This window comes from Geotrypetes seraphini, chromosome 1, assembly GCF_902459505.1.
Source record: "Geotrypetes seraphini chromosome 1, aGeoSer1.1, whole genome shotgun sequence".
Classification (NCBI taxonomy): Eukaryota; Metazoa; Chordata; class Amphibia; order Gymnophiona; family Dermophiidae; genus Geotrypetes; species Geotrypetes seraphini.
The window spans coordinates 517,829,861-517,856,819 of record NC_047084.1 but is presented as its reverse complement, the minus strand read 5'-3'; the positions used below and the strand labels follow the sequence as shown (position 1 = coordinate 517,856,819).

General features: G+C 42.8%; 1 protein-coding gene across 1 annotated transcript in view; it reads right to left on the bottom strand.

The window, feature by feature from the left end:
- The window catches only part of LOC117352510 (CDC42 small effector protein 2-A), a 111,063-nt gene that overhangs the window by 18,232 nt on the left and 65,872 nt on the right, over positions 1-26,959 (bottom strand). Inside the window, exon 3 of the mRNA XM_033928962.1 lies at positions 3,921-4,022. Within this exon, the coding sequence (XP_033784853.1) occupies positions 3,921-4,022 (102 nt within the window). The remainder of the gene's footprint in view (positions 1-3,920; positions 4,023-26,959) is intronic.

Below are 26,959 nucleotides of genomic sequence, written 5' to 3'. Positions count from 1 at the left end.
AAAGAAATCCAAACTCCATTTTCAGGAAGTCAAAGGAGCCTTCCAATTGGATTCTAGTCCTGAATGCATGGCTCCAGTCAGAAAAGAGATATATCACCGCCTCTTTAAAAACTTCTGCATCATTTGTACAGTGTTTACCTTTGAACATAATGGCAAGTTTCGTAGCCTAATGGTTAATGCAACAGTCACTTAACTCTCTATTGACCAAGATATAAAATAATATATGTAAATATATGTAATATGTAAACTGCTTTAATTTTAAGCACAGAAAGGCAGTGTATTAAATACCTTCCTCTTTCCCTTTTACTTACTCCAATAATATACATTATTACTATAAATTTTAAATGGTTTGCACCAGGAGTGGTCAATGTCCGTTCTCGAGGGCAGCAATCCAGTTGAGTTTGCAGGTTTCCCCCAGTGAATATGCATAAGATCTATTACATACACTGCCTGGATATGGATATACTAGTCTTTAAGCCCGTTACATTAACGGGTGCAAGAATAGATGTGTCTGTCTGTCTGTCTTGCTTTCTGTCTCTCTCTCTTTGGCCGCTGTTTGTCTGTCTTTCTGTCTCCCTCTGTCGCTTTCTGTGTGTGTCTGTCTTTCTGTCTCTCTCTCTCTCCTTGGCTGCTGTCTGTGTGTCTTTCTGTCTCTCTCTCCTTAGCCGCTGTCTGTCTGTCTTTCTGTCTCTCTCTCGTTGGCCGCTCTCTGTCTGTCTTTCTCTCTCTCTCTCTCTCGTTGGCCGCTGTCTGTCTTTCTCTCTCTCTCTCCTTGGCCGTTGTCTGTGTGTCTGTCTGTCTGTCTCTTTCCCTCCCTCCCGTTCCACACCTGTGCCCTGCTCCCCTTCCTTTGGCCGCCCCCCCCCACCCCACCCCCCTCTCTGTGGCAGTGCCATCAGCCTCCAGCGCCATGGCAGCGAATAAACAAATCCTCATCGACCCGCCCAACAAACTGAAATTCAGAGGTAAGGGGTGTTGGTTCGCTGCCGGGCGGGCAGAGAGCGCAGCTCCTGCGAGCTGCAACGGTGCTCTGACCCAGAGGGGAGAGTGGAGGCAGAGGAGAAGGCCGTGTGACCAGGGAGTGGCAGTGGTTGTGGCCTTCCCTCCCCTAGCTCCGTAACTCGGTCGCCGCCGCCGCCTCCTCTCCCCGATGTCAGCTCCAAATGTGTGTAAGCGCTCTGAACGTCCACGCGCACGTGCCCAAACATCTACGCGCACCGCTCTTTAACATTCTGCTGGCCACGGATCTACAGATCACGGAACACGCAGGTAGGAGTGCGCATGCGCGCTTAGGGTTTTATTATTAGTGATCATCTTTCTGTGGTACAACCAACGCAGTTTACATTTTTTATTATATGCAGACTCTGTCACTATTAGGCTCACAATGCAAGTGTTTGTACCAGGGACAATTGAAGGCTAAGTGACTTGTTCAGTGTCACCAAGAACCAGAGTGGAAATCAAACCCAGTTCCCAGGTTCTTAGCTCACTGTGCCACTCCTAAGAAGGGCTTACATTTTGGAGACAAAAAAATATCCAGTTGAATGAAAATTTGTGCTGCTTATCCACTTCCAGTTATCAACAATTCAGTGGAAGCTATGGAAATGTCCATGGCCTTTTGATTAAACTGCTCTGCTCCAAAGGGCATTTCTTGTGTTGTTGTGGTTCAGCAAGCTACAAATACTGTACATTTTTCTTTCACAGACTCTTCAGCTGAAAGATGTAGCGTAGTTTGGTGCCTTCCAATATAATGCCTTTCCCAACAAAAATTAAGCTATATTAAAAACTATAAAATACTCTATTGTGCTAATGTAGTGGCATACCAAGGGCAGGGTGAGGCAGGGAACTCAGGGGTACTGGAGTGATCACAGGTTTGCAGTCCACCTGTATACAGCCATCCGCCTGACGTGAACTTCTTGTTCCAGGCCAGGAAACCAGCAGAGCCACAGCCATGTGCAGGCGGACCACAGACCCGCAACCAGTCCAGGAATTCTTTGCGCATCGGAGCTGTTACCACTGTGGCCAGTGCTAAAAACTGCGTGACAGATTTGTAAAAAAGGGGGGGGGGGTAATTAGGTACTAATGCATGGCCAAACGGCATACCATGGGACATGCTTAGGTGTCCTACAATATCTGCCCAATTAATGCGCATTAACCATATGCAAAAAAAAATATTTTTCAATATTTTTCAGAGGGGGGGTGTCAAGGAGTGGACAATGTGGCATTCCTGTGCTAGTCAGCACTAGCCAGTTACTAACTGATGCCTGGAATGCGCTCCCGAGAGAGGTGGTGGAAAGTAAAACTGTGACTGAGTTCAAAGAAGCGTGGGATGAACACAGAAGATTTAGAATCAGAAAATAATATTAAAGATTGAACTAGGCCAGTTACTGGGCAGACTTGTACGGTCTGTGTCTGTGCATGGCCGTTTGGAGGAGGATGGGCTGGAGTAAGTCTTAACAGAGATTTTGGCAGTTGGAACTCAAGCACAGTACCGGGTAAAGCTTTGGATTCTCGCCCAGAAATAGCTAAGAAGAAAAAAATAAAAAATAAAAATTTAAATTGAATCAGGTTGGGCAGACTGGATGGACCATTCGGGTCTTTATCTGCCGTCATCTACTATGTTACTATGTTAGTGCAGGAATACCATGCCACGTCTTACAGCGCTGTGTAAGTCTAGTAGCGTTATAGAAACTATTATTACCACCAACAACAAAATGGGTGGTGTAAGGGCACACATGGTAAAAAGAAAACAAAATGAATGGCTGTACACTAATGGCATCAATTCAATCCAACATTTCACCCCTAAAATAACTAATGATTATACTTTCATACGATTCTCATCAGGCTCTGTAGTCATATACTATGCAGTGTTTCTAGCATGAGTCAATCGTCACTGGATCAAAACATTTTATTATTTCTATTGTTATTTTTTAATTTAATTATTTTTGCACTTATCTTTTAATTATAGATTTTTAACTGCCTCTCCCGACATGATCACGTTTCATTTAAACCTTCTTCAGGGTCAAAGCTATATTATAGTAATGCATCGCTATTTCTTGTGCTTCACAGCTCCGTAGCCACTGATTGTTCAGTTTCTCTTTGATGTGAACCGCCTAGAACAGGGGTCTCAAAGTCCCTCCTTGAGGGCTGCAATCCAGTCGGGTTTTCAGGATTTCCCTAATGAATATGCATGAGATCTATGTGCATGCACTGCTTTCAATGCATATTCATTGGGGAAATCCTGAAAACCCGACTGGATTGCGGCCCTCAAGGAGGGACTTTGAGATCCCTGGCCTAGAACTATGTGGTATAGCGGTATACAAGAATAAAGTTATTATTTTTATTATTATTAGGCGTTGTAAAGCCCTCCTTTAGTAGCGATGCAGGCACCGTTTTTTTTAGGTGCCCATGTTTGTTTTGCTTGCTTTTTAATGATAAATCATTTTTAAATGGCATTTTCCACTTAAGTAAGGCACCGTTTATAGACTATGGGCCAAAAATACCACCTTTACAGTTGTGCTAAAAGTGGTCTTAGTGGGCAGGGAAAGTCCACATAAGGGGATAGATTCCGTACAAACGTAAGGAAGTTCTTCTTCACCCAGAGAGTGGTAGAAAACTGGAACGCTCTTCCGGAGGCTGTTATAGGGGAAAATGCCCTCCAGGGATTCAAGAGAAAGTTAGACAAGTTCTTGCTGAACCAGAACATACGCAGGTAAGGCTAGTCTCAGTTAGGGCACTGGCCTTTGGCCTAAGGGCCACCACGTGAGCAGACTGCTGGGCACGATGGACCACTGGTCTGACCCATTAGCAGCAGTTCTTAGCAGCGTGCTAAGGCCAATTTTGCCATAGCTTAGAAAAGGACCCCTAAGTTACTAAAATATATCATTAGTGGGAGACAATCAAAAAGATGATCTTGTACTCACTGAGTTCATTCCACTGAACAGATCTCCAGATCCTACATGAGCTGTGTGAACAAAATTTGTTGGTTCCCCAATCATACTTCGATCAATCCGTCGTCGTCTTTTCTGAAAAGTAGAGAGGAACTAATTACTTTTAAATCCCTGCTTACTTCTGAAAGCATCCAGGCAGACAAAATAGCTGCACAAACTGACCTTTAGGTTAGTTTATCATTCTAAACAGTGGTGTAGCAAGGGTAAGTGGCACTCGGGGTGCTGGTGCCCGCGCGTACGTGCCCCTTCCCTTCCCCTGTACCTTTTTTTCATTTTCCAGGCGCAAGCAACATCACAAACTTGCTGCCCGCATTGTGTCGGCTATCCCTCTGATGTCACTTTGTAGCCACAGGACCCGGAAGTGACATCAGAGAGAGGCGACACCGACGCTAGTACCGTGTTTCTCCCAAGTTGTTTCTGGAGTACCTCCTTGGCAGTCAGGTTTTCAGAATATGCATGAAAGAGATTTGCACACAATGGAGCCAGTGTATGCAAATCAATCTCATGCATATTCATTATGGTTATCCTGAAAACCTGACTGGAATGGGGGTACTCCAGGACTGACTTGGGAAACACTGGTTAGTTTGAGCAGGATGTAAATTAGAGAGATCAGGGTTTGACTCTGACTGACACTCCTTGGGGCCTTGGGCAAGTCACTCAATCCTTTATTGCCTCGGGGGCAACTAAGGGAGTCTTTTACTAAAGGTTAGCGCAAGCTATTTGCAGCATGGCCCATAGGAATAAAATGAGTCCTGTGGCGGATAACCCCTTTAAAATTGTAAACTCTCTCAAGACAAGGAAATACCTACTGTACCTGAATACAACTCCTCGAATTACCACTGGAAATATGTGAACTAAATACTAAATTAAAAAAAATATATGTGAAATTTGGCAGGTTTTCAGGATTTCCCCAATGAATATGCTTTGAAAGCAGTGCATGCACATAGATCTCATGCATATTCATTGGGGAAATCCTGAAAATCCAACGATTGCGGCCCTCAAGGAGGGACTTTGAGACCCCTGCTCTAAGGGCTTCTTTTACTAAGGTGCGCTAGCGTTTTTAGCGCACACACAAGATTGGCATGCACTATAGCGCGTGCTAGCCGAAAAATTACCGCCTGCTTAAAAAGAGGCAGTAGCGGCTAGCACGCGCTATTCCGTGCATTAAGGCCCTAACGCACCTTTGTAAAAGGAGTCCTAAATGTTACTGGCTTGCATACCCCTACACCTTTCCACCTGTGGCGATTTGTCTGTGCCATCTGTAAGGGACCTGAGACTGAATTCCACACGTGTGACGATGTTCTCCTGTAGGGGACCCCAGGAATAGAATCTCCTACCTTTGTATATCAGAAAGCAGTGTAATCTCGACGGGTTTAAGAAGTTATTTTGCAATAAGACATCTGTTTAGGTGTAAGGGCTGGTCACTTATTTGTGTGACTTTTTATATGTATCTTTTATTATGTTTATACTTGTGAACCGCTTTGGGGAAAGTGGCTTATAAATTTAAAAAAAAACAAAAAACAAGGGAAGACCAGATAGGATGAGCTGAGCATCATAGCACATATTTTCTTACTACCTACTAATCATTTCTATAGTGGTACTAGACCCAGGGGTAGGGAACTCCGGTCCTCGAGAGCCGTATTCCAGTCGGGTTTTCCGGATTTCCCCAATGAATATGTGTTGAAAGCAGTGCATGCAAATAGATCTCATGCATATTCATTGGGGAAATCCGGAAAACCCGACTGGAATACGGCTCTCGAGGACCGGAGTTCCCTAACCCTGTACTAGACATGTGCAGCACTGTATACATTATATACAGATACTTTCTCTGTCCCTAGTGGGCTCACAATCCAAGCTTTTGTACCTGGAGCAATGGAGGGTTAAGTGACTTGCCCAGGGTCACAAGGAACTGCAGTGAGTAATTTAACACAGTTCTCCAAGATCATGGTCCACTGTACTAACCATTAGGCCAGTGGTTCCCAACCCTGTTCTGGAGGACCGCCAGGCCAATCGGGTTTTCAGGCTAGCCCTAATGAATATGCATGGAGCAGATTTGCATGCCTGTCACTTCCATTATATGCAAATCTCTCTCATGCATATTCATTAGGGCTAGCCTGAAAACCCGATTGGCCTGGTGGTCCTCCAGGACAGGGTTGGGAACCACTGCATTAGGCTACTCCTCCAGCTTCTCATTTAGCTGGTGTTTGAAAATTTAAAAATGTGATTAAGAGCAAACAACACACAATTTATCCATTTGGAGGCGAAGTCATCAACATGGGCTATTACACCACAAGCCGTGTCACTAGCACAGTGTCCTAACATAAGAATAGCCTTACTAGGTCAAACCAATGGTCCATCCAGCCCAGTATCCCATCTTCGCCAAAGCCAATCCAAGTCACAAGTACCTGGCAAAAAACCCAAATAGTAGCAGCATTCTATGCTACTGATCCAGGGCAAGCAGTGGCTTCCCCCAAGTCTGTCTCAACAGTTGACTATGGATTAGAGAATGACACGGTGACAAAATTCATCACCGTTCCCGTCCCTGTGGATAACCGCAGGAAACCATCTTCATGTCGTTGTTTAAGGAGAGAGGAAAGCATCAGAGTATAATTGGGCACAACCACTGACCCGCAAGCTTTGCTTTGAAGAATGCTGGTGTAGAAGGACCGAGGTTGAAATAGACACTAGAAAATGACATGGGATTATTTCCCGCGGTTATCCGCAGGGACGGGAACGGTGATAAATTTTGTCACCGTGTCATTCTCTACTATGGATGTTTCCTTCAGGAACTTGTCCACACCTTTTTTTAAAACTAGCTACAACTGCTCTTACCACATCCTCTGGCAACACATTCCAGAGCTTAACTATTTTCTGAATGAAAAAAATATTTCCTCCTATTGGTTTTAAAAGTATTACTCTATAACTTGAGTGTCCCCTAGTCTTTGTAAATCTTGATGCAGTAAAAAAAAAAAAAAAATTGATCCACTTGTACCCGTTCTACACCACTCAGGATTTTGTAGACTTCGATCATATCTCCTCTCAGCTGTCTCGTTTCCACGCTGATGAGTCCTAACCTCTTTAGTCTTTCCTCAAATGAGAGGCGCTCCATCCCCTTTAACATCTTGGTTGCTCTTCTTTGAACCTTTTCTAGTGCAGCTATATCTTTTTTGAGATAAGGAGACCAGAGCTGAACCCTATACTCAAGGCGAGGCCGCACCATCGAGCAGTTCTTAAGTCTTATTTACCATCCCTTTCCTAGCATCTTGTTTGCTTTTATTGGCCACAGTTATAGAACTGCCCTTTATCTGTATAGTTAGGCAGAAAGCCCTTGCTGTGCCTCAGCATTATACAAACAGAGAAGTTAGGGAAAATTTTCAGCAGATTTAGCTGCTGCTACTGTACATACAGTATACTGTATATTCTTTTCAGTATACTGCCCAAGATTGCTAATTGAATCTCCTAAGTCTGAGTACACACAAAGTACAGAGAGCCTAAAAGAGAGCATGGAAGCGGTCTAGAAACAGAGGGGAGGAGCAACCTAGTGTTTTGTGCACTGCGCCGAGAGCCAGGGAAGCTGTTTCTTCCATTAACTTTCCTTGCAAAAACTTTGCCAATTCAAATCAGTGCAGTATAGTCAGCAGGAGACGGTCAGTGGCACTAGGCTATTTTGTTTGATCTAGACTAATTTGAAAACCTTCCCCGGGAGTCCGATATCAAAGGCATTAGAACAGTCTAGCAGACTACAGCATTGCTGGACAAATACACTGCCAAGTGCTGAATCAACTTCAGCTTAAAGCACATTCTTCCAGATAGCTTATATTTGAGAATGCAGCACATCACCATTATACTGCCTCTCTCTCAATTTCCTAACCTCCTCGGCTATAGGGATTGCTTTGCTGGAAATCATAGGTCTGACTAGATACGACTGCCAGCCAAGTTGCCCAAGACTCAAGCATTCTGATTTCTACTGTATTTAAGACTAGACAGATTTGAAATCTCTGGACCAAGATTAATAAAACTGCAAACAACTAGAAAGAGAGCTTTCTCATATGGAGGTCCTAACCTTTGAAACTCCATGTTTCACGGCTTCGAGGAAACATCCTACTCTCCTATTGAAATCAATTATATTTCATTAACACTATGGAACTCTATGCGATACTCTCCATAATCCGCAAACGAGCATCTCCCACTAACTGCAATTTTTCCCTCCGACTATTCATACCTTATTTCGTTTTTATTTTGCTGGGTTTGTCTAATTTTATTTTTTTCTATTTCTCTTCTCCTGCCTGATATAGTAATTTATATGTACCCTTTTAGATTTACTATTCTATCTTTTTCTCTACAACAGGGGTGTCCAACCTTTTGGCTTCACTGGGTCGCATTGGCCGAAAAAAAATGTTTCTGGGGCCGCACAAATGTGCAAACGCTGCAGCAAGACACAGGAGAGAACCGGCAAGACGGTAAACACCCGGGGGCAGCAGAGGAAAACACTGCATCGCCCTTGACCTGGGCCGCACAAAATACTTCATGGGGCCGCATGCGGCCCTCGGGCTGCAGGTTGGACACCCCTGCGAGTCTACAAGGTAACCACTCTGCTTCTCTTTCTCCGGTTCTCTACATGTCTCTGGGGCTCCTTCTTCTCATCTTCTATTTTTATTTTTGAATAGATGAATGATGTGGATTTTTTTTTCTTTTAGGCACTTTAGTTTAGATTGTGAGCCCGTTCGAGACAGAGAGTTAAAAATAAGCAGGAGAGGGAAGATCATAGACCTCTAGAGAACCCTGTAAGTCATCACCTGAGCTAAAGAACTCCTAACCTTTAGCAATCTAATAAAACCCTTACCCGTGCATGCGCAGTTGAAATGGCATGATCCCTGCTGCCGTGATTTGTGCTTCCGTGCCGTGCCGTGTTCCATTTGCGGCGCGTGCGCAGTGGTGGAGCCTGTGGCGGTTTGATTTGCAGTGGTAAGAGGAGCATTGCCATTGCCGACGTCGCTTCCAGCCTAGGGCAGGGAGGGAGGCTTCAACTTGCTGCTCCTGCTTGCTTCAGGTCTTCCTCGCTGCTGGTCCTGCTCCTGCCTTCGCGCAAAAAGAAAGTAGGTGGGAACCGGCAGTGACGAAGGACCAAAGCAAGCAGGAGCAATGAGTTGTGAATGCTGCGCTGCCAACGACTGTGTGAGACACGGGAGGGGGGGAATGAGAAACACTACTGATGGCTGGCCTACTGCAGGCCAGGCGGAGCAGGGAAGGGGTGCTGCTGGACAGGGAGGAGGTAAAAGGAAGGGAGAAGGGCTACTGCAGGACAGAGGGAGCAGGCAAGGGGTTCTGCTGCACAGGGAAGGATGGGAGGGAAATGCTGCTGCTGCTGCTGCATAGGGAAGTGCGGGGGGGGGAGAGGAAAGGGGGCCAGGGAGCAAACTTTCTATACTTTGGGGGAGGGGGTGCTGGGGGGCAGGCATCAATCTTGGTTTGCTCTAGGGGGAGACAGAAGGGGGCCACAGAGAGAGACAGAAAGAAGGTCAGGCAGGCATGGTGCCACAGAGAGAGACAGGCAGGGGGCCACAGAGAGAGACAGAAAGGCAGGCAGGCAGCGCACGAGAACGAAAGACAGACGCACACAGAAAGACAGCAGGCAGGGAGAGAGACAGAAAGCAAGAAAGACAGATAGACAGGGGGCTAGGGAGAGAGACAAACAGAAAGAATGACAGACAGACAGGGGACCAGAGAGACAGACAGCCAGTGGCCAAGGAGAGAGACAAAGAAAAAAAGACAAGCAGACAGACAGCAGCCAAGGAGAGAAAGAGAAAGAAAAAAAGACAGACAGCTCACATAGTAGATTTTCATTAAATTTTGTGATCTGTTAAGTCTACATATCTATTCTAGCACCCGTTAATCTAACGGGCTTAAACACTAGTGCTTTAATATTTTTTCTGATAGGAACAAGCCTATCCATTATAGGATCTGCCTCACAAGGAACAACTACCTAATGTAACCACCAATCAAAAGTAAAGTTTGCTTGTGATCAATGCTACAATAAATTTAGTCTGTTGCAACCAGAATTAATTCCATTCCTGAACCTAGCTGGAAACTTGCTTGGCCAATATAAAAACTATTGTTCTGTTCAACAAAGTCTCATATCTAAGATTCCACCACCTTCTAAGTGATTTTAGCTAAAAATAGCAGCATACCCTTGTCCAAAACAGGGATAATGATAGATTCCTTTAGGTAAGATGCAGAATTCTCAAGTCATTCATTTTTTGGAAGAAGACTTTGTGGTCAGTTCTGCTTTAGAAAATGCCTAAAAATGTTTAAAAGTTGTCTAATTTATGCTTTATTTTATAAAGGTAACATAGGTGCCTGTGGCACTCATTTTCAAGGTAGATGGATGTCTCAAAATGGACCCCAAAAATCCATCTGCCAAAAACATTCAAACTAATTTTTGAAAGGCAGAATTTGGACATTTTACACTGCTGTTCATCCCAATAGCAAGGGAGCATTCTGAAAATGTGTTTTGGGCTCTGATTGGTTCCATTACTTCTCTATGCATATACCCATTCACAATTTTACAATAGGCATTTCCATGTATATAAGACATGCTTTACTTCATATAAAAATGACCCCGTTCTAAATAGTAATAGCAAAAAATGTCTTTGAATAAGCACAAAGCTCTTTACATTTTTATTAAATCCATTAAGCCCAGGTAAAAGACAAGGTTATTTATAGACATGGAACCGAGGAGCTTTGTCAATGCACAAATTGTGGTTAAATGGAGTAGAACCTTCCAGTTCACAGAAATTCTAAATGTCCTGCTTTGCTATGACATGTTATGGGAAAATGATCCTAGATTTATCCCCATTCCATTCTGCCTCATTAAACACAATTATGTGACAGCATTTCCACTTTGATTTGAATGGCTTTTTCCAATATTAACTTCAGTATGACATTTTGGTCTCTATTCAGTTTTTTACAGCCAACACTCATCATGAGTATGGGCAGCATTTATGTACCAGCCATGATAATCAACTGATATTAAATGTGGTATTCTCTACTGCATTTATTGCTTTCTTCAGCACAGATGCCAATGTCTTTTTTTTCTGTGTAAGTGTATATCCATATGCCAGAACAGAATATGTCTTTAGTAGATGCCACATTGGATCTCTGCATCAGTTATATTTGTTTTTGCATTTGAAGTCAGTGACTGGCAAAGTGGTTCCCACACTATGAAAATGAGCTTTCGTGAAGTGAAAATGCAATCTTGTGCACACCTTCAGAGTTGTAGTATCTAATAAAGATACTGTCTTGGCCACCAAGCACACAGCAATGCTAAGCTTCCTGTTATATTTTAATATTCATTTATACCTCACACAGCTCCAAAAAAAAAAACATAGCCCAGGAGAAAGTGGAATTTCTAAAATTAACACCTCAACGAGAAATGTCATTATATTTTTCCCTGAACTACTCAGATTTACGTAGATATCTAAAGACAGGTAGTATCAAATTTCCTGTCACTCTGCTCTCAGTCACATAAACACATCAATTTACGCACATAGACTTTAGATATGGTCATAAAAAATCCAATGAAATAATATTAAAAAATAACAATAGCAGGAAAAAAAATTAGGCTACTCTTGTACTGAAGTACATTAATGATAATAATACATGCATTTAACACACATTAGCTAGCTTGCTTTAACACTAATGCAAAATCTATACTGAGAGACACATTTATGCTGCATAGCTCATTATGTATTAACAAGTGGACAATGTCCATTAAAATGTGTAAAATGTACTAGAGACCAACTAAAGTAAAACATTTAACTATAGGGCTCATTTTCAAAAAAAGAAGAGATCTCTTGCTGCGATAAGCTCAGTGGCAACCCGATTCTCTAACCGGCGCCTGTTAGACGGTTAGAGAAGCGGATTATTAGGTGAGCTTAGATGTAAACCTCTATATGACGCCCATGGGCGAGTTTCAAAAGCCGCTTAGGCGGCTTCTGAGACTGGGCATCCTACACAGAATCCAAGCCTTCCTGTTTATTAACTTTTATCAATACAGCTATACCACTTTATTCTAAAGTAACAAAAACAACTTTTTTTACCTGCTTTAATCATCTTCTCTTTGCTCTCTTTTCATACACCATCTGTGGTCTCTCTACCCCTTTCATCCACTGACCGTCCTCTCTCTTTCTCTCTGCCCCTTCCATCCACTATCTGCTCTCTCTCTCTCTCTTCCATATTGCATCTTCCCTCTTTCTTTGCCCCTTCCAAAAACTGTCTATCCTGTGTCCCTTCTTTTCTTTGTACATGATTCATTTCAGCTTCACCCCCTCTTCATTTTTCTCTGTGTATCCACCCCTTCCCCTATGTTCTGGCATCAATCTCTTCTTCTTTCCTTCCTTTATTTCTATTCCACCCCACAGTCTGGCATCTCTATCTTCTTTCCTTCCCTCCCCCATACCCTAGCATCTCTCCTTCCCCCTCCATGATCTGGCATCTCCTCTCCTTCTTTTCCCTTGGTCTGACATCTCTGTCTCCTTCCCTCCCCCATGCCATCTCTCCCTCTCTCTCCATGGTCTGGTATCTCCTCCTTTTCCTTCCCTCCTTCCCTTCCCTATTGTCTGGCATCTCTCTTTCCTCTTCTCTCCCTTAAATGGTCTTCCTTCTCCTTCCCTCTCTCTCCTTAACTGGATGCGGCATTTCTCTCCCCCCTCTCCTTCTCTCTCCATCAACCCCCTCCCCCTCATTCAGCAGCACAGCCTTCATAACTCGTGACTTTTGTTGGCTTTGAGTCTTACTCTCTGCCATGCGGGACCTGGTAGAGACCAAGAACCAACACCAGCAGAGCAGCAAATTGTGAACACTGCCATTGCCGGAAGATTACGACACTGGCCTTGAAGCACACCCTTATGGGCTGCATCTAAAGGTAGACGCGGGGGGAGAGGGAGAAAAATGCTGAGCGGGGGGACAGGGATAAAAGATTAGATGCTGGGAAGATTAGCGGCAGAGAGAGCTGGCAGGCAGCAAGATGCTGCTCCCTCAAGAGTGCCACCGCCTCAGTTGGCCTCTTTATATGGCTGCCCCTGGCTCAGTGGGAAGACACTGTATTCTGCTTTGTTCAGCTTTGGACCTGTGAAGGTGGAATATAAATTAATGAAGTCAAATCTGGAAGTCAAATCAGATAATCAAAAGCAAAAACCAAACAAAAAAATGTATAACCTTCCAAGAAATAAGAATGAAATTTAACTTAACAGGGTCTCATAGATTCTAATGACTTTAGCTGAAGTGATGTATACTAGCAGGGATAACTTCAAAGATCTACCAGAGATTTTTTTAATGGGTGATAAGTTCCTGGCATCCTCTAAAGTGGTTTTAGATTTGCAGAATGCCATTACAGAGGAATGCTGGGGTACAGAAAAAGGTGTGGGGGAAAAAAAATAAAGGCTTATGGAAAGTTTGCACAATAAGTCTATTTTCTGAGCAAATGATTGTGGATTTTGATATCCATATCTCTCTCTCAAACATCATAATTTATCGCTCAAGTACTGACAAGACAGCAGTAAAAATCTTCATGCTCACTGCTCAATCCCTCTTTTCCTACTAGCCATACTTCTTCCTATGCACCCTAGCATCCTTCTAGCTTTCGCCGTCACCTTTTCAACCTGTTTGGCCACCTTAAGATCATCACATATAATCACACCCACATAAATTCTTCATCCCTAAACTCTACCGTTCCTTCTGGTTCCTGCAGCCCAAATGCATGACCTTGCATTTCTAAGCATTAAATTTTAGCTGCAAAATTTCAGACCATTCTTCAAGCTTCACCAGGTCTTTCTTCATGTTATTCGCACCATATGGGGTATCTACTCTAGTGCAGATTTTGGTATCATCCACAAAGAAACAAATATTACCTGACAGCCCTTCAGCAATATCCCTTATAAAAATGTTAAAAAGAATACACCCAAGAACAGAACCACTGCTAACATCCCTTTCCTCAGAGTGATCTCCATTGACCACTATCCTCTGTTATCTTCCACTTAACCAGTTCCTAACGCAGCCCGTCACTTTGGGTCCCATCCCAAAAGCACTAGGTTATATTTATTAGATGTCTGTGTGGAACACTGTTAAAGGATTTGCTAAAATCTAAATTTACCACATCTAGCGCACTCCCTCTATCCAATTCTCTGGTCACCCAGTCAAAGAAATTGAGCAGATTTGGCTGACAAGCCCTACCCTCTAGTGAATCCAGGTTGCCTCCGGTCCAGTAATCCAGAGGATTCTAGAAACTTCACCATTTTCTGTTTTAGAAGCTTTTCCTTTAATTTGCTTACCACAGAAGTCAACTTACTGGCCTGCAATTCCATGCTTCTTCCTTACTTCCACTTTTGTGTAAAGGGACCACATCCGCCTTTCTCCAGTCCTCCAGTACCACTCCTGACTCTAGAGAAGCATTGAAAAGGTCGGTCAGTGAACCACCAGAACTTCCCTAAGTTTCTTCAGCACCCTCGGATGTACACCATCCAGCCCCATCGCTTTATCTACCTTTAATTTAGCTAGCTCCACATGAGCACAACCCTCTGAAAATCAATTGGGGTCTACCACTCCAGTATCCTTATTCACATTTGTTTTCTGCGGTCCTGCTCCTGGATCCTCAGCCGTGATCACAGAACAGAAATATCTGTTAAGCATTTCAGCCTTTTTTAAAAATCAGCTTCTACATATTCCTCCCCTTCACTTTTTGAAAATGCCCCTCCATATCTAACAGCTGAAATAAAAAAGAATACTAAAAATTCAATACAATTAATAATTATATCTAAAACAATGAAACAAATTCCATAAATTAACATGGTGTAGTCTCACTCCCCAGGAAGATTGTTTGTTTGGTTGTCAAAGGCCTTACTGACTCCCTGAATTCAAAAACAAGGAAATAATCCACCTAGTAGAGGAAATGCTAAATTTAGGGGTGACAGTCTCATAGCCCCTAGGTGAGCCCCATAGTTCTGGTTCTTAAGCCTGATAACACTACCCACTTCTGCATTGACTTTAAGAGACTGACTGCTTGGATCCTCAGAAGGAGTAGAAATGCAGTTGGCAAAACTGAAAGGAGTTATTATAAGGGCAACAAATCTTTTTGTGAGGTAAGTAAAGGCAAGAGGAAAAGAAGGTCGCTTTGGTTCTCAAAAGTAGTAGGTAAGAAGGGAAGGAATAAGAGGTTAACTTTCATAAACTACAAAATATTGCAGTAAGAGGAAGACGGGTAAAAATATCTGGAAAAGTTAAGAGGCTGGTTGAGTAGTCAGGAAAGCAAAAATACAAATGGAAGAAAAAATAGCTGACACGGTAAAATGGGGAGACAAGACATTTTTGTAGATATATTAGTGATAGGAAGAAGTGCAAAAGTGACATTGTGAGACTTAGGACATTTCCCGCAAGACATCCAAAGTTGGAGGCAGAGAAACAACCATTTTCAAACGAGACGTCCAAATATATATTTTTTTTCAAATATCGCCTATTTGAATGTCTTGGTTGCCAGAACATCTAGACCAGTGTTCTTCAACCTTTTTACACCCGTGGACCGGCAGAAATAAAAGAATTATTTTGTGGATCAGCAAACTACTAGGACTAAAATTTAAAAACCTTATTTACGCCCCATCTCCGCGAGCTCGGTCCATGCAAACCATCTGATCCCATCTGCACAAGCCGCAATTATGATTTTATATTGAATGTATTTTATTAAAGTATAAAAAGAAACAATATTTTGAACAATTGTGATTTTATAAATACAAATATACAGAGCACGGACCAACAAAACCCCTGTCTCCCCTTCCCTTCACATATATCCCCTCTACTATCAAGAAAACTGAACAAGCCAAGTTATTATAGAATGCTACATAGAAATATCTTGCTAACAGAATACTGCAGTCTCCAGTTATGTCTCTAGCAAGATATATATTTCAAATCTGATATATTCTAATGACAAAATAGAAATAAAATTATTTTTTTTCTACCTTTTGTTGTCTCTGGTTTCTGCTTTCATCTTCTTTTCACTCTTTTCCTTCCAGCATCTGCCCGTTCCATCCAATGTCTGCCCTCTCCCCCTTCCATATGTATCTGACTTCTTTCTATGCCCCTCTTCCCTGTCCATCCAGCCTGTTCCTCCTCTCTTTTTTGACATCATTCATTCCAGCTTAATTGCCTTCTTCATTTTTATCTCTCCTACACCAGATCTAGCATCTTTATCCCTCTCTCATTTCTCTGCTGACCCCCCTTCCAGCATCAATGTCTCTCTACTTTCTCATTCCTCTCTCTCCCCTTTCCCTCATCTGATCTCTCCATTCCACCCTGACCCCCTTCCCCTCCTGTAATCTCCCTGCCAGTTGTTTCCTTCCTTTTTTCTTTCTCTCTTCCCTCCTTCCTTTTTTTCCTTCTCCCTTCCCTCCTCCCTCTATCCAACATTAACTCTCTTCCCATCCCATTCCCTCCTCCCCTCTCAGCAGCATCTCTCCTTCTTCTCCCTTCCCTCCTCCCTCTATCCAACATTAACTCTCTTCCCATCCCTTTCCCTCCTCCCCTTCCAGCAGCATCTCTCCTTCTTCTCCCTTCCCTCCTCCCTCTATCCAATATTAACTCTCTTCTCTTCCCATCCCTTTCCCTCCTCCCCTCCCAGCAGCATCTCTCCTTCTAACTCTCTCCAAGTCCAGTAACAGCTCTCCCTTTATTCAGCAGCTTCCCTGCCTCCTACAGTGGCTGTCTCCCCTTCCAGCAGCTCTCGGTACTTGCCTGCAGGACGTTACCGGTAAATCACTGCCCTGGCAAGTAGGAGAGCTGGTGGGAGGGGAGGAAGTCACTGTGAAGGCTCCCCAGGATCTTTCTCGCACACGCTGACCATCTCCCTCCACCTGCACCTGAAGCTGCAGCTCTCTCCGCGGCCCTCTTCAGCAACTCGGCAGGGGCGGCGATCAAGACAGGCTGCCACGTCGGGACCTTCACTCTCTGAGTCCCGTCTATTTTGTTTCAACTTCCTTTTTCCGAACAGGCGAGACTCATAGAGGGAAGGCCCCGACGTCGGCAGCCTGTCTTAATTGCCTGAGGCTGGGAGGAACATTAGTGAGCAGGAACCACAGTCGACAAGAAATTTAACTGCCGAATTGATCTCGCCGGCCCTGCGCGGACTGGCAGAAATTTTTTGCGGACCGACACCGGTCCGCGGTCGAAGAACTGTGATCTAGACCACCAAGACGTCTAACTTTATTCGCCATTTTTGACCACAAAAAAATTCCAAGTTAGAAATATCCAAACCAGCACCATTTAAACATGGAAGGGTCAGTATTGTAATGGACTAGCCACAGACATGTCAACAAAGCAGTGGGGCACCTTAAAGGGCACTGCTATCAACCTCACATAAAAGGTGCCAGATGTGCATTTCACCATATACCCCTTACAATTTATGCTAAGCCCTCCAAAACTCATCTGCTTACCACCATCATAAAAGTGAACTAGCATTGGCTGAATGTAGAGGTCATTCACAGTGGTTGGAGCTACAGCCTCGGCACCCTAGGGATGTGGGTTCAAACACCACACTACCCCTTATGACCCTGGGCAAGTCACTCAGTCCTCCATAGCCTCAGGTACGTTAGATATATTGTGAGCCCACCGGGACAGATAGGGAAAATACTTGAATACCTGATTGTAAAACCGCTTAGATAATCTTAATAGGCAGTAAATAAAAAGCTAATAAACTTGAAACTTTCTATTTTTAATATATCCTATATATTCCTAATGTTCTATGCTGTAATTTCATGTATTATATTACATTTGGTTGCTGATGGGCCACCGCGTGAGCGGACTGCTGGGCATGATAGACCTCTGGTCTGACCCAGCAGAGGCACTGCTTATGTTCTTATGTTATATTTGCAATGTGCTTGTTTAATTTTATTTTCTGTTTTGTTTATCTTCTAAAAAATCTAATAAAATTTCATGGGAAAAAAAAAAGAAAAATGGTGCTGCTTGACCCTTAGCATTGGTTTTGCAGTACTACCACTAGGGTGCAGTCTGCTAAGTAAGGGTGCATATGGAAATAGATTGTATATACCTTAATTTCTAAGGTACATGCATCAAATTGATTTTGTACACTAAAATATTGGATCTTTTCCAGATAAGCCCCGCCACTAATGGAAAAAGTGGACGCGCCGAAAGTTAAGCCCCGCCACCTTTTGCCAGCGCACACAACCTTAACCGGTGAAGTTCTCAGCACAACGGCCCCACAACGCGGCGCGATATGTATAAAGTAAAGTGGGGGGGTTCCCGCCCCACGCCCCCCCCGTCGGAGCACCCAAAAAAGATTATAAAAAGAGGATATGAAACTTAACATTATAAAAAAATAGGATAAACTGTCGACCATTTTTTTAAGGGCTCCGACGGGGGGCATGGGGGGAACCCCCCCACTTTACTTTCTACAGATCGCGCCTCTTTTTTTATAATTTTTTTTTGGGTGGTGGGGGTTAACTTTTTGGTGGGGCTTATCTGGAAAAGATCCAAAATATTTAAGGCAACCTCACGAACTGAGGAACTCTACCATACCATGTTAAAAAGTGGCCTTAGCATGTCCTCATACAGGTCATTCCTGTAGGTCTATTTTTTGAGTAATAGCTACATGCTAAATTTTAACCCATGGGCATTAGCACGCAAGCCTAGGGTTACCACACATCCGGATCTACCTGAACATGTCCTCTTTTTAGAGGACATGTCTGGGCGTCTGGACGGCTTTTCAAAACCCGACACTTTGTCCCGGTTTTGAAAAGCTTCCTCTTCAGATTGCGTCTGAAGAGGGCATGCACGGATGCAGCACGCATGACATCGTGTTGCAGGCGCGGATGCCCTCCCGACTGATGAGAACAGGCTGAGGGGGCCAGGGCTGGGGGGCAGGTCTAGGCAAGCCCTTACTGTCACCTATTTTGTAAAAAAAAGGGCTCACACGCTAATTACGCACTAATCAGAGTGTGGCTACATAGCTGTGCTAACCGATTAGCGCAGGACATGCCTACTCTCCACCCTGACCTGTCCCAGCGCTAAAAAAATAAAATGTGTTTTTTAGTACACGGGAAGCACGCCCGATCACAAAATTACCATGGCCCAAACGCACCCACGGTAAAGCCTTTTTTGCTGAAGTAAGCATGCGTTAGTGCTTACCGCAGCTTAATAAAAGTGCCCCTGAATGCATATTAACAGATCTATATCCCTATTAAGAACAACAATGTAATACTTCCTCACTCTATGGTATACTAAGTCCCTCTAAACATTCTTTATACTAAGTTCCTGTAACCTTTACATTGGAGTTCCTTCTTTATACCAGTTCCTGTAAACCGTGCCGAGCTCTACGATTGTGGAGATGATGCGGTATACAAACTTAAGGTTTAGTGTAGTTTAGTTTAGTTTCTGGAATCGGATATCTAATTGAAGGTTTACAACATAGCAGGAGATTTTGTTTGCCTATTAAAAAATATTGAAAAATAAAAAGTGTAAAAGATTATTTGAGACCACTTTTAAAACTTAAATCCTACTCAATCCACAAATGGCTCACTTTTTGTGCCCAAAGCCTCATTTGTATGCCCAGAGGGGCACTCATTAGCCCTCAACCCCATGAAACCGGTCCACTGCTGTGCTTCTTGTCCGTCTACTTCTCTGTCTTATACAATAAGCTTCAAGATGCAGGGACTTTCTACTTTTTGTGTTGCATATGCTTGGTAGTGCTTGTCTAATGCTAATAATAATTAGCTATTTACTATGGGTTCTCATCAATAGTGTCCTGCATGCTTACTTAACAAAGGAGGAGACAATGTTATAGAAAAAAAAAACAATACCCAAGGCATTCTGGAGTATGAAGGAGGAAGAACCCTCAAGCAAGAGATTAATGACTCCCACATTCCTAGATAGAATATGAAGCTCTCCTACAGTTCAGTTTAATTACAAAAGCTGTCAGCTCAGCAGTTACTTCAGTGTTTACCAATCTACTAGAGATGCAGCCCTTCTAGAATTCATTGCCTCAGTTCAGGAATTCTTTCTGCTTACAGAGCCCTTGAAATAGTTTCTAAAATATGATTTCAGTGACATCAAATAATATCACCACAAATATTTCTCACCAGTTGAGTATGTGTATTTATCAGTGAGCTATTAGCAAAAAAAAAACAAATTATATATGGGGAGTGTGTGGCGCTATGAATAGAGCTACAGCCTCAGCACCTTGAGGTTTGGGGTTTCAAACCTCATGCTGCTCCTTGTGACCTTGGGTAAGTCACTTAATCCCCTATTGCCCCAGGTACATTAGATAGAATGTGAGTCCACTGGGACAGATAGGGAAAAATGTTCAAGTACCTGAAAGTAAACCACGTGGAGGGGCATTATCAAAAGAAATGTCTAAGTTTGTTTTGGGCCTAAGTCGCAAGTTGCCCAAAGTCGGACGCGGGAAAAGGTCCATTTTCAAAAAATACGTCCAACTTTTTTTTTTTTTTTTTTTTTAATCGTCCAACTATACGTCCAGCCTTCTGATCGCCCAGACCACTAAGTCATCCATATTTATGCCCCATTTTCATCCAAAATTCATCCAAGTCACAAACGCCTAGAAAAAGATCTTTTGGACACGGGAGGGGCCAGAAAAGTGATGGACAGGACACCCAGACATGGCACCAGAGTAATGAGGTACCTTACAGGGCACTGCTGTGAACTTCACAAAAAGGGTCTCACATAAACATTTCACTACAGCTCCCTTATAGGTCATGGTGAGCCCCCCAGAATCTACTAGACCCACCTATCTACCACCCCAATAGTCTTTATGGCTGAAGGAGACGGCAGTACAAAAGGGTTTGGGGGTGCACACGTTTCACCATGAATGCAGTGATTAGAGTGGCTTATGGGCCTGGTTCCTCCTCTCCATGGTTCACTAACCCAGCCCCAAGACCACTTAAGCCACCTCTGTGCAGCTCTACTAGGCTTTCCTATGCCAGGCTGCCAGGTGCTAATGTTCTGGAGGCAGATATGTAAAGTTGTTATTACAATTTTTATGGGGGTGGGAGGGGGTCAGTGATCACTGGGGCAGTGTGTGGGGGTCTGTACTTTGTGTCTGCAGTACTTATCTGGTCACTTTGGATACCTTCTTGTGACTTAGACCTGGTTTTAGATGGTCCAAGTCACAACGTCCAAGTTCCTTCTAAGCAATGTTATAAAACTTTCAGTTATACATGCAGTACGACAGTGTAGGACGGCCCACAGCCCACCCAAATCCTGCCCTCGACACTCCTCCTGACACACCCCTTTTAGCTCTGGTCGTTCAGCAGCACTGTGAAGGCCTAGGTCTTTTTTAAATACGTCTAAAACCTGGTTTGATTATCGGCACTTGGACGACCTGTCTCACTGATCGTCTAAGTGCTGATTTAGGCTGGTTTTTAGACGTATTTCCGTTTCGATTATGAGCCCCCTAGGCTATAAGTGGTACATACTTAAATTTAAAAAAAAAAATATATATATATATATATATATATATATATATCACACAGTGCTTTGAAGCTTTCATCAATTTGTGAGAAAATCCACTAGGAATGGGAAACGAGATAGATTGTATGTATATAGTAATCCTCGAGTTTTAATAAAAAACTAAAATCCTATCAATCCCATTAAGTTCTATCTCAGACAAGTCACTTCACCTACAGTCATCTATAGTCAAGTGTAAAAACTGGTAAGGAGGAAGCCTAAGAAAGCACATGCCTGCTGTAGTAAAATTTCTGCAAATCTATTGAAGAGGTCCTCATAGCAGCGTGTGTCATGCTCTGTTATGTCTACTGAGACCAACAATGGAGGAAAGCCACTGCTTGCTCTAGGATCGGTAGAGTAGAATGTTGCTACTCTTTGGATTTCACCGAAAAAAACCCAAACTGTGGATACATATGATCTGGAATTGATTTATTGTACGCTGTCATATAAAACCATAAAAATATAATGATAAAAATCTAAACGGACCCTACACGGTCCATGTTTCGGCGAACATGCCTTCCTCAGGGGTCCAATGGTTTGCAAACGCAAATATAGAGAATTGGACTGAAAACAGTCTATGATCTTTAAACATGTGAGCACAGAACACTGTAGACAAGCATGCTGTGGTCGAATAGAGTAGCACAGAGCTTTCTTAAGGGATGAACGGCCTTGAAAAAACTTTCTGGTGAAACATTTTGGCAAAGTTATCCCTGAAAGGAAGACCACATATATGATGTGACTTTATTAAAAATCATCGCTAAACTATTTATTTATTTATACATATTGAAACAGTAAGGTTGATACCAATGTGACCTGGTGAGGAAACAACACTTAAAGTCTAAGACAATGAATTATAGGAGTCTCAGGATCACTCAATTAACAGTTGCTGAACTGATTGAATGAGAATTGAAGGTGGAACATTTAACGATTGTCCCACAAATTGATTATATTGAATGTTCTCATTCTAAGGACATTTACTGAAATTGGTGCTTTGTTGAAATTTATCACCAGACATCATCAGCATAACAGAAAACCAGATAATTGGGTTTTTTTAAGCTCTGAAGTATCTTGAGTGACTGACATATTCATGTTAGTCCTTGAGAGTGTTCTAAGTTCAGGATTGTTTATGTATACATGTGCCTATGTCAATATCAGATCTCTAGGACCCAAAACAGAAAACATAAAAAACTGGATAACAACAGAAAAACTTGACTGCTTATTCCTCACTGAAACCTGGCTAACCTCAGACACAGACCCTAGAATAAAAGAAGTATGCCCGCCGGGATACAAAATAACAGTAACCTGCAGAGAGAAAAAAAGAGGAGGAGGTCTAGCAATAATATTCAAGAACACCATAACTCTAAACATACTCGAGAAAGTATCCACTCCACAATTGGATTTCCTAGCGTGCCAACTCACAAACACAACACTAAAAAACTCTCTAAACTGCCTACTCTGCTACATAACACCAGGAAACTGGACCACAGTGAAGCCCGAATTTGAAAACTTCATCTATCAAAACTCACTAACAGCTGACTACAACCTCATACTAGGAGACCTAAACCTACACCTAGAAGATCAAACCTCCACACCAGCAAACAACTGTCTATCCTTCCTCAATGCATTATCCTTCAAGATCCTAAACCCACAAACCACTCATGAAAAAGGTCATCAACTGGACATTGCAGCATTCATGACTCACCAACCAACCAATCAAGAAATCCAAACTCCTAACGGAACATGGTCCCCATCACTATGGTCAGACCACTACATCTTTAACTTCAACATCAACTGGACCAAAACCAAACACACTCCTCAAACAAAAAAAACCACATATACCTCACGCAAACATATCGACCCAACCATCTTCTGGTCAAAGGTAGACGAAACCATCCAAGACTGCGACCCAAAAAATTTCATCTCCCACTGGAAAAATGTATCCGCCAACATACTTGATAATCTGGCACCCCTACATACCAAAACCAGAATCAGAAGGAAATCAGACCAATGGTTTGATAATGAATTACTCCAACTCAAAAGACAGTGTAGAAGATTAGAAAGAAAATGGAGAAAAAAGAATCAAGAACAAACAAAAACCGACTGGAAAAAAAATCAACAAACAATATAAAAATCTACTAAAAGACAAGAGGAAAAGTTACTATACCAAGCTCATAGGCACAGAAACACAAGATTCCAAAAAAATCTTCCAAATACTAAAAGAATTAACAAACACCAAACCATACACTACCACCACCAACACACCTCCACCATCACCCACCATCTTAGCAGAACATTTCAAGAATAAAATCACCAACACCAGAGCCACACTCATACTCAACCCATCCAACCAAAATCCAATCACAATCCACCCCACAGGAAAAGAAGCAATCGCAGCAGACAGAACTTGGTCTCAATTCCCAAACATAAAATGGCCAGAATTTAACAAATTATACAAAAAATACAGCCATGCCTCCTGTGACCTCAACCATTGCCCCCCATATCTCCTTACCACCTCTAGTATAAAGTTCCGCACCATAATTCTACAATGGATCCAATTCACGCTCACAGAGGGCACATTCCCGGACAACCTCAGCGAAATTGTCATCACCCCAATCCAAAAAGACCCAAAGGCACCACAAAACCTCCCTTCCAACTATAGACCTATAGCCTCAATTCCGCTATATGTCAAAATAACAGAAGGCCTAGTAGCCAAACTCCTCACCAATTACATAGAGGACCACAACCTACTACACCCCATGCAATCAGGATTCAGAACAAATTTCAGCACAGAGACATTACTAGGCTCCCTCATGGATACCGTCAGACAACAACTTAGTATAGGGAAAAAAATGCTACTCATACAACTGGACCTATCGGCAGCATTCGACCTAGTAGACCACAACATCCTTCTACAGATACTAGATGCAATAGGCATCTCAGACAAAGTATACTCCTGGTTCAAAGGATTCCTAAAACTCAGAACCTACAGTGTAAAATCAAACAAAGAAAAATCAGAATCCTGGTCAAACCCATGCGGTGTACCACAAGGATCTCCACTGTCCCCCACCCTCTTCAATCTATACACTGCCTCTCTAGGAACCCATCTGGATAATCTAGGCATAACATCCTATAGCTATGCAGATGACATCACCATCCTCATCCCATACGATCATTCCAAACATACCATGACAGAGGAACTTCACCACACACTGGAAGCAGTCACAAACTGGATGGAAAATCACAAACTTAAACTCAACCAAGACAAAACCAAATTCATCCTCCTAGAAAACGACAGGATCCAAACCACAACCATCCTAGACATAAACGCAACCAAATATCCCATCCAAACAACCATAAAACTACTAGGCATGACCATAGACAGATGCTGCACAATGCAGCCACAAATAAACAAAACAACTCAAAAATCATTCGCAATCATGAGAAACCTGAGACAAGTCCGAAAATTCTTTGAAGGCACACAATTCCTACTTATAGTACAATCACTAGTACTAGGAATACTGGACTACTGTAACATTCTCTTCCTCCCATGTCCGGCGACTACGATAAGACAACTCCAAACAATCCAAAATACAGCCTTAAGACTCGTCTATTCATTGAAAAAATACGACCACATCACTGAAGCCTACATCAACTCACACTGGCTCCCAATCCAAGAAAGAATCCAATTTAAATTTTACTGCATATTATTTAAAACACTACACGGAGACAGCCCATCATACCTGAATAATCGCCTCATCCAAGCAACCAGCACCAGACACAGAAAAACGCACTCCCCATTCATACCCCCCCCATCCAAAGAAGTGAAAAGAACAAAACAACATGACGGCCTCCTAGCCACACAAGCTGCAAGACTGGATAACCAAATCTCCAACCTTCTGATGACCACCCCAGACTATAAGACGTTCAGAAAAGAAATAAAAACCACACTTTTCAAGAAATTCCTAAAACAGAAATAAAAACACGACCACTAAAAGCCCTCAAGATCTTCATATTACATCTCTAGCTATGCTCTACAATTCATATAATTCTGTCATTCTGTAACGCTGTAATTCTTTATTCATTGTAATTCTGTCCTTAAACTAACCTTTTGTAATCCGCCTTGAACCGCAAGGTAATGGCGGAATAGAAATCCCTGATGTAATGTAATGTAATGTAATATATTCTTTAAGCACAGTTGCTATGGTAGCAAGTTTACATCATAAAACTGTCGCCATTTTATAGCAGAAACAAATCAGTAAGAAACAAAGTGGAGAAGGAAACTTATGATTCATGGGAAGCTTGGTGGATAGCTAATTAGATTAGGTAGTTGCCATTTTAGGAAACAGGCTAATATTGTACTTGGACACGATGAAATTGAGAGAATGGAAGAAGTGAACAGGAAGGCTTGATATGATGTCAGATAAAGGCCATATGGCCCATCCAGTCTGCCCATTCACAAACTCCTACTCTCCCCTAAGAGATCTCACATGCCTGTTCCACACTGTCTTGAAATCAGACAAAGCTTTTGTCTCCACCACCTCTACCGGGAGACTATTTCACGCATCAAACACCCTTTCTGAAATCTTTAGATTACTATTTCATCCTATACCCTCTCATTCCGGAGCTTCCTTTCAAATAAAAGACTCGTCTCAAGCGCATTCATGTCACATAGGTATTTAAATGTCTATCATATCTCCCCTTTCTCGCCTTTCCTCTTTAAGTCTGTCCCCAAATGCCTTATGATGTAGACCAGGGGTGCCCAACCTGTGGCCCGAGGGCCGCATGCGGCCCCGTGAAGTATTTTGTGTGGTCCCGGTTGAGGGCGATGCAGTGTTTTCCTCTGCTGCCCCTGGGTGTTTACCGTCTTGCCGGCTCCCTCTTCTGTCTTGCTGTCTTTGCGTTTTTGTGCGGCCCCAGAAACATTTTTTTCGGCCAATGCGGCCCAGGGAAGCCAAAAGGTTGGACACCCCTGATGTAGACCATTAACCATTTTAGTAGCCTTCCTCTGGACTGACCCCATCCTGTTTATATCTTTTTGAAAGTACGGTCTCCAAACTCTTTTGCAGTCGTACCTTGCCAGTCTCATAGAAACATGTTGGCAGATACAGGTCGAATGGCACATCCAGTCTGCCCATCAGCAGGAACCATTCTCTCTAAGGCAGGGGTGTCAAACTCAATCACATAAGGAGCTGAAATCTAAAACATAGGCTAAGTCGCGGACTAAATTTTTATTAAGATACTTAGGAGTCCTTTTATTAAGGTACGCTAACTGATTTAGCGCGTGCTAAATGCGCACCTTAATAAAAGGACCCCTTAGTCTTAGTACAAATATAGGGTTACAACCTTTCTAACCCCACGCCAGCTCTGTGATGTAAACAAAATAAATAAAAAGTCTTTTTCTCTGTCTGTTAGGTCCTAGTTCACGCCTGCTGTCTAACACCAGCTCTGGCAGGATACACATTTCAAATCTGACATACTGTAATCACAAAACA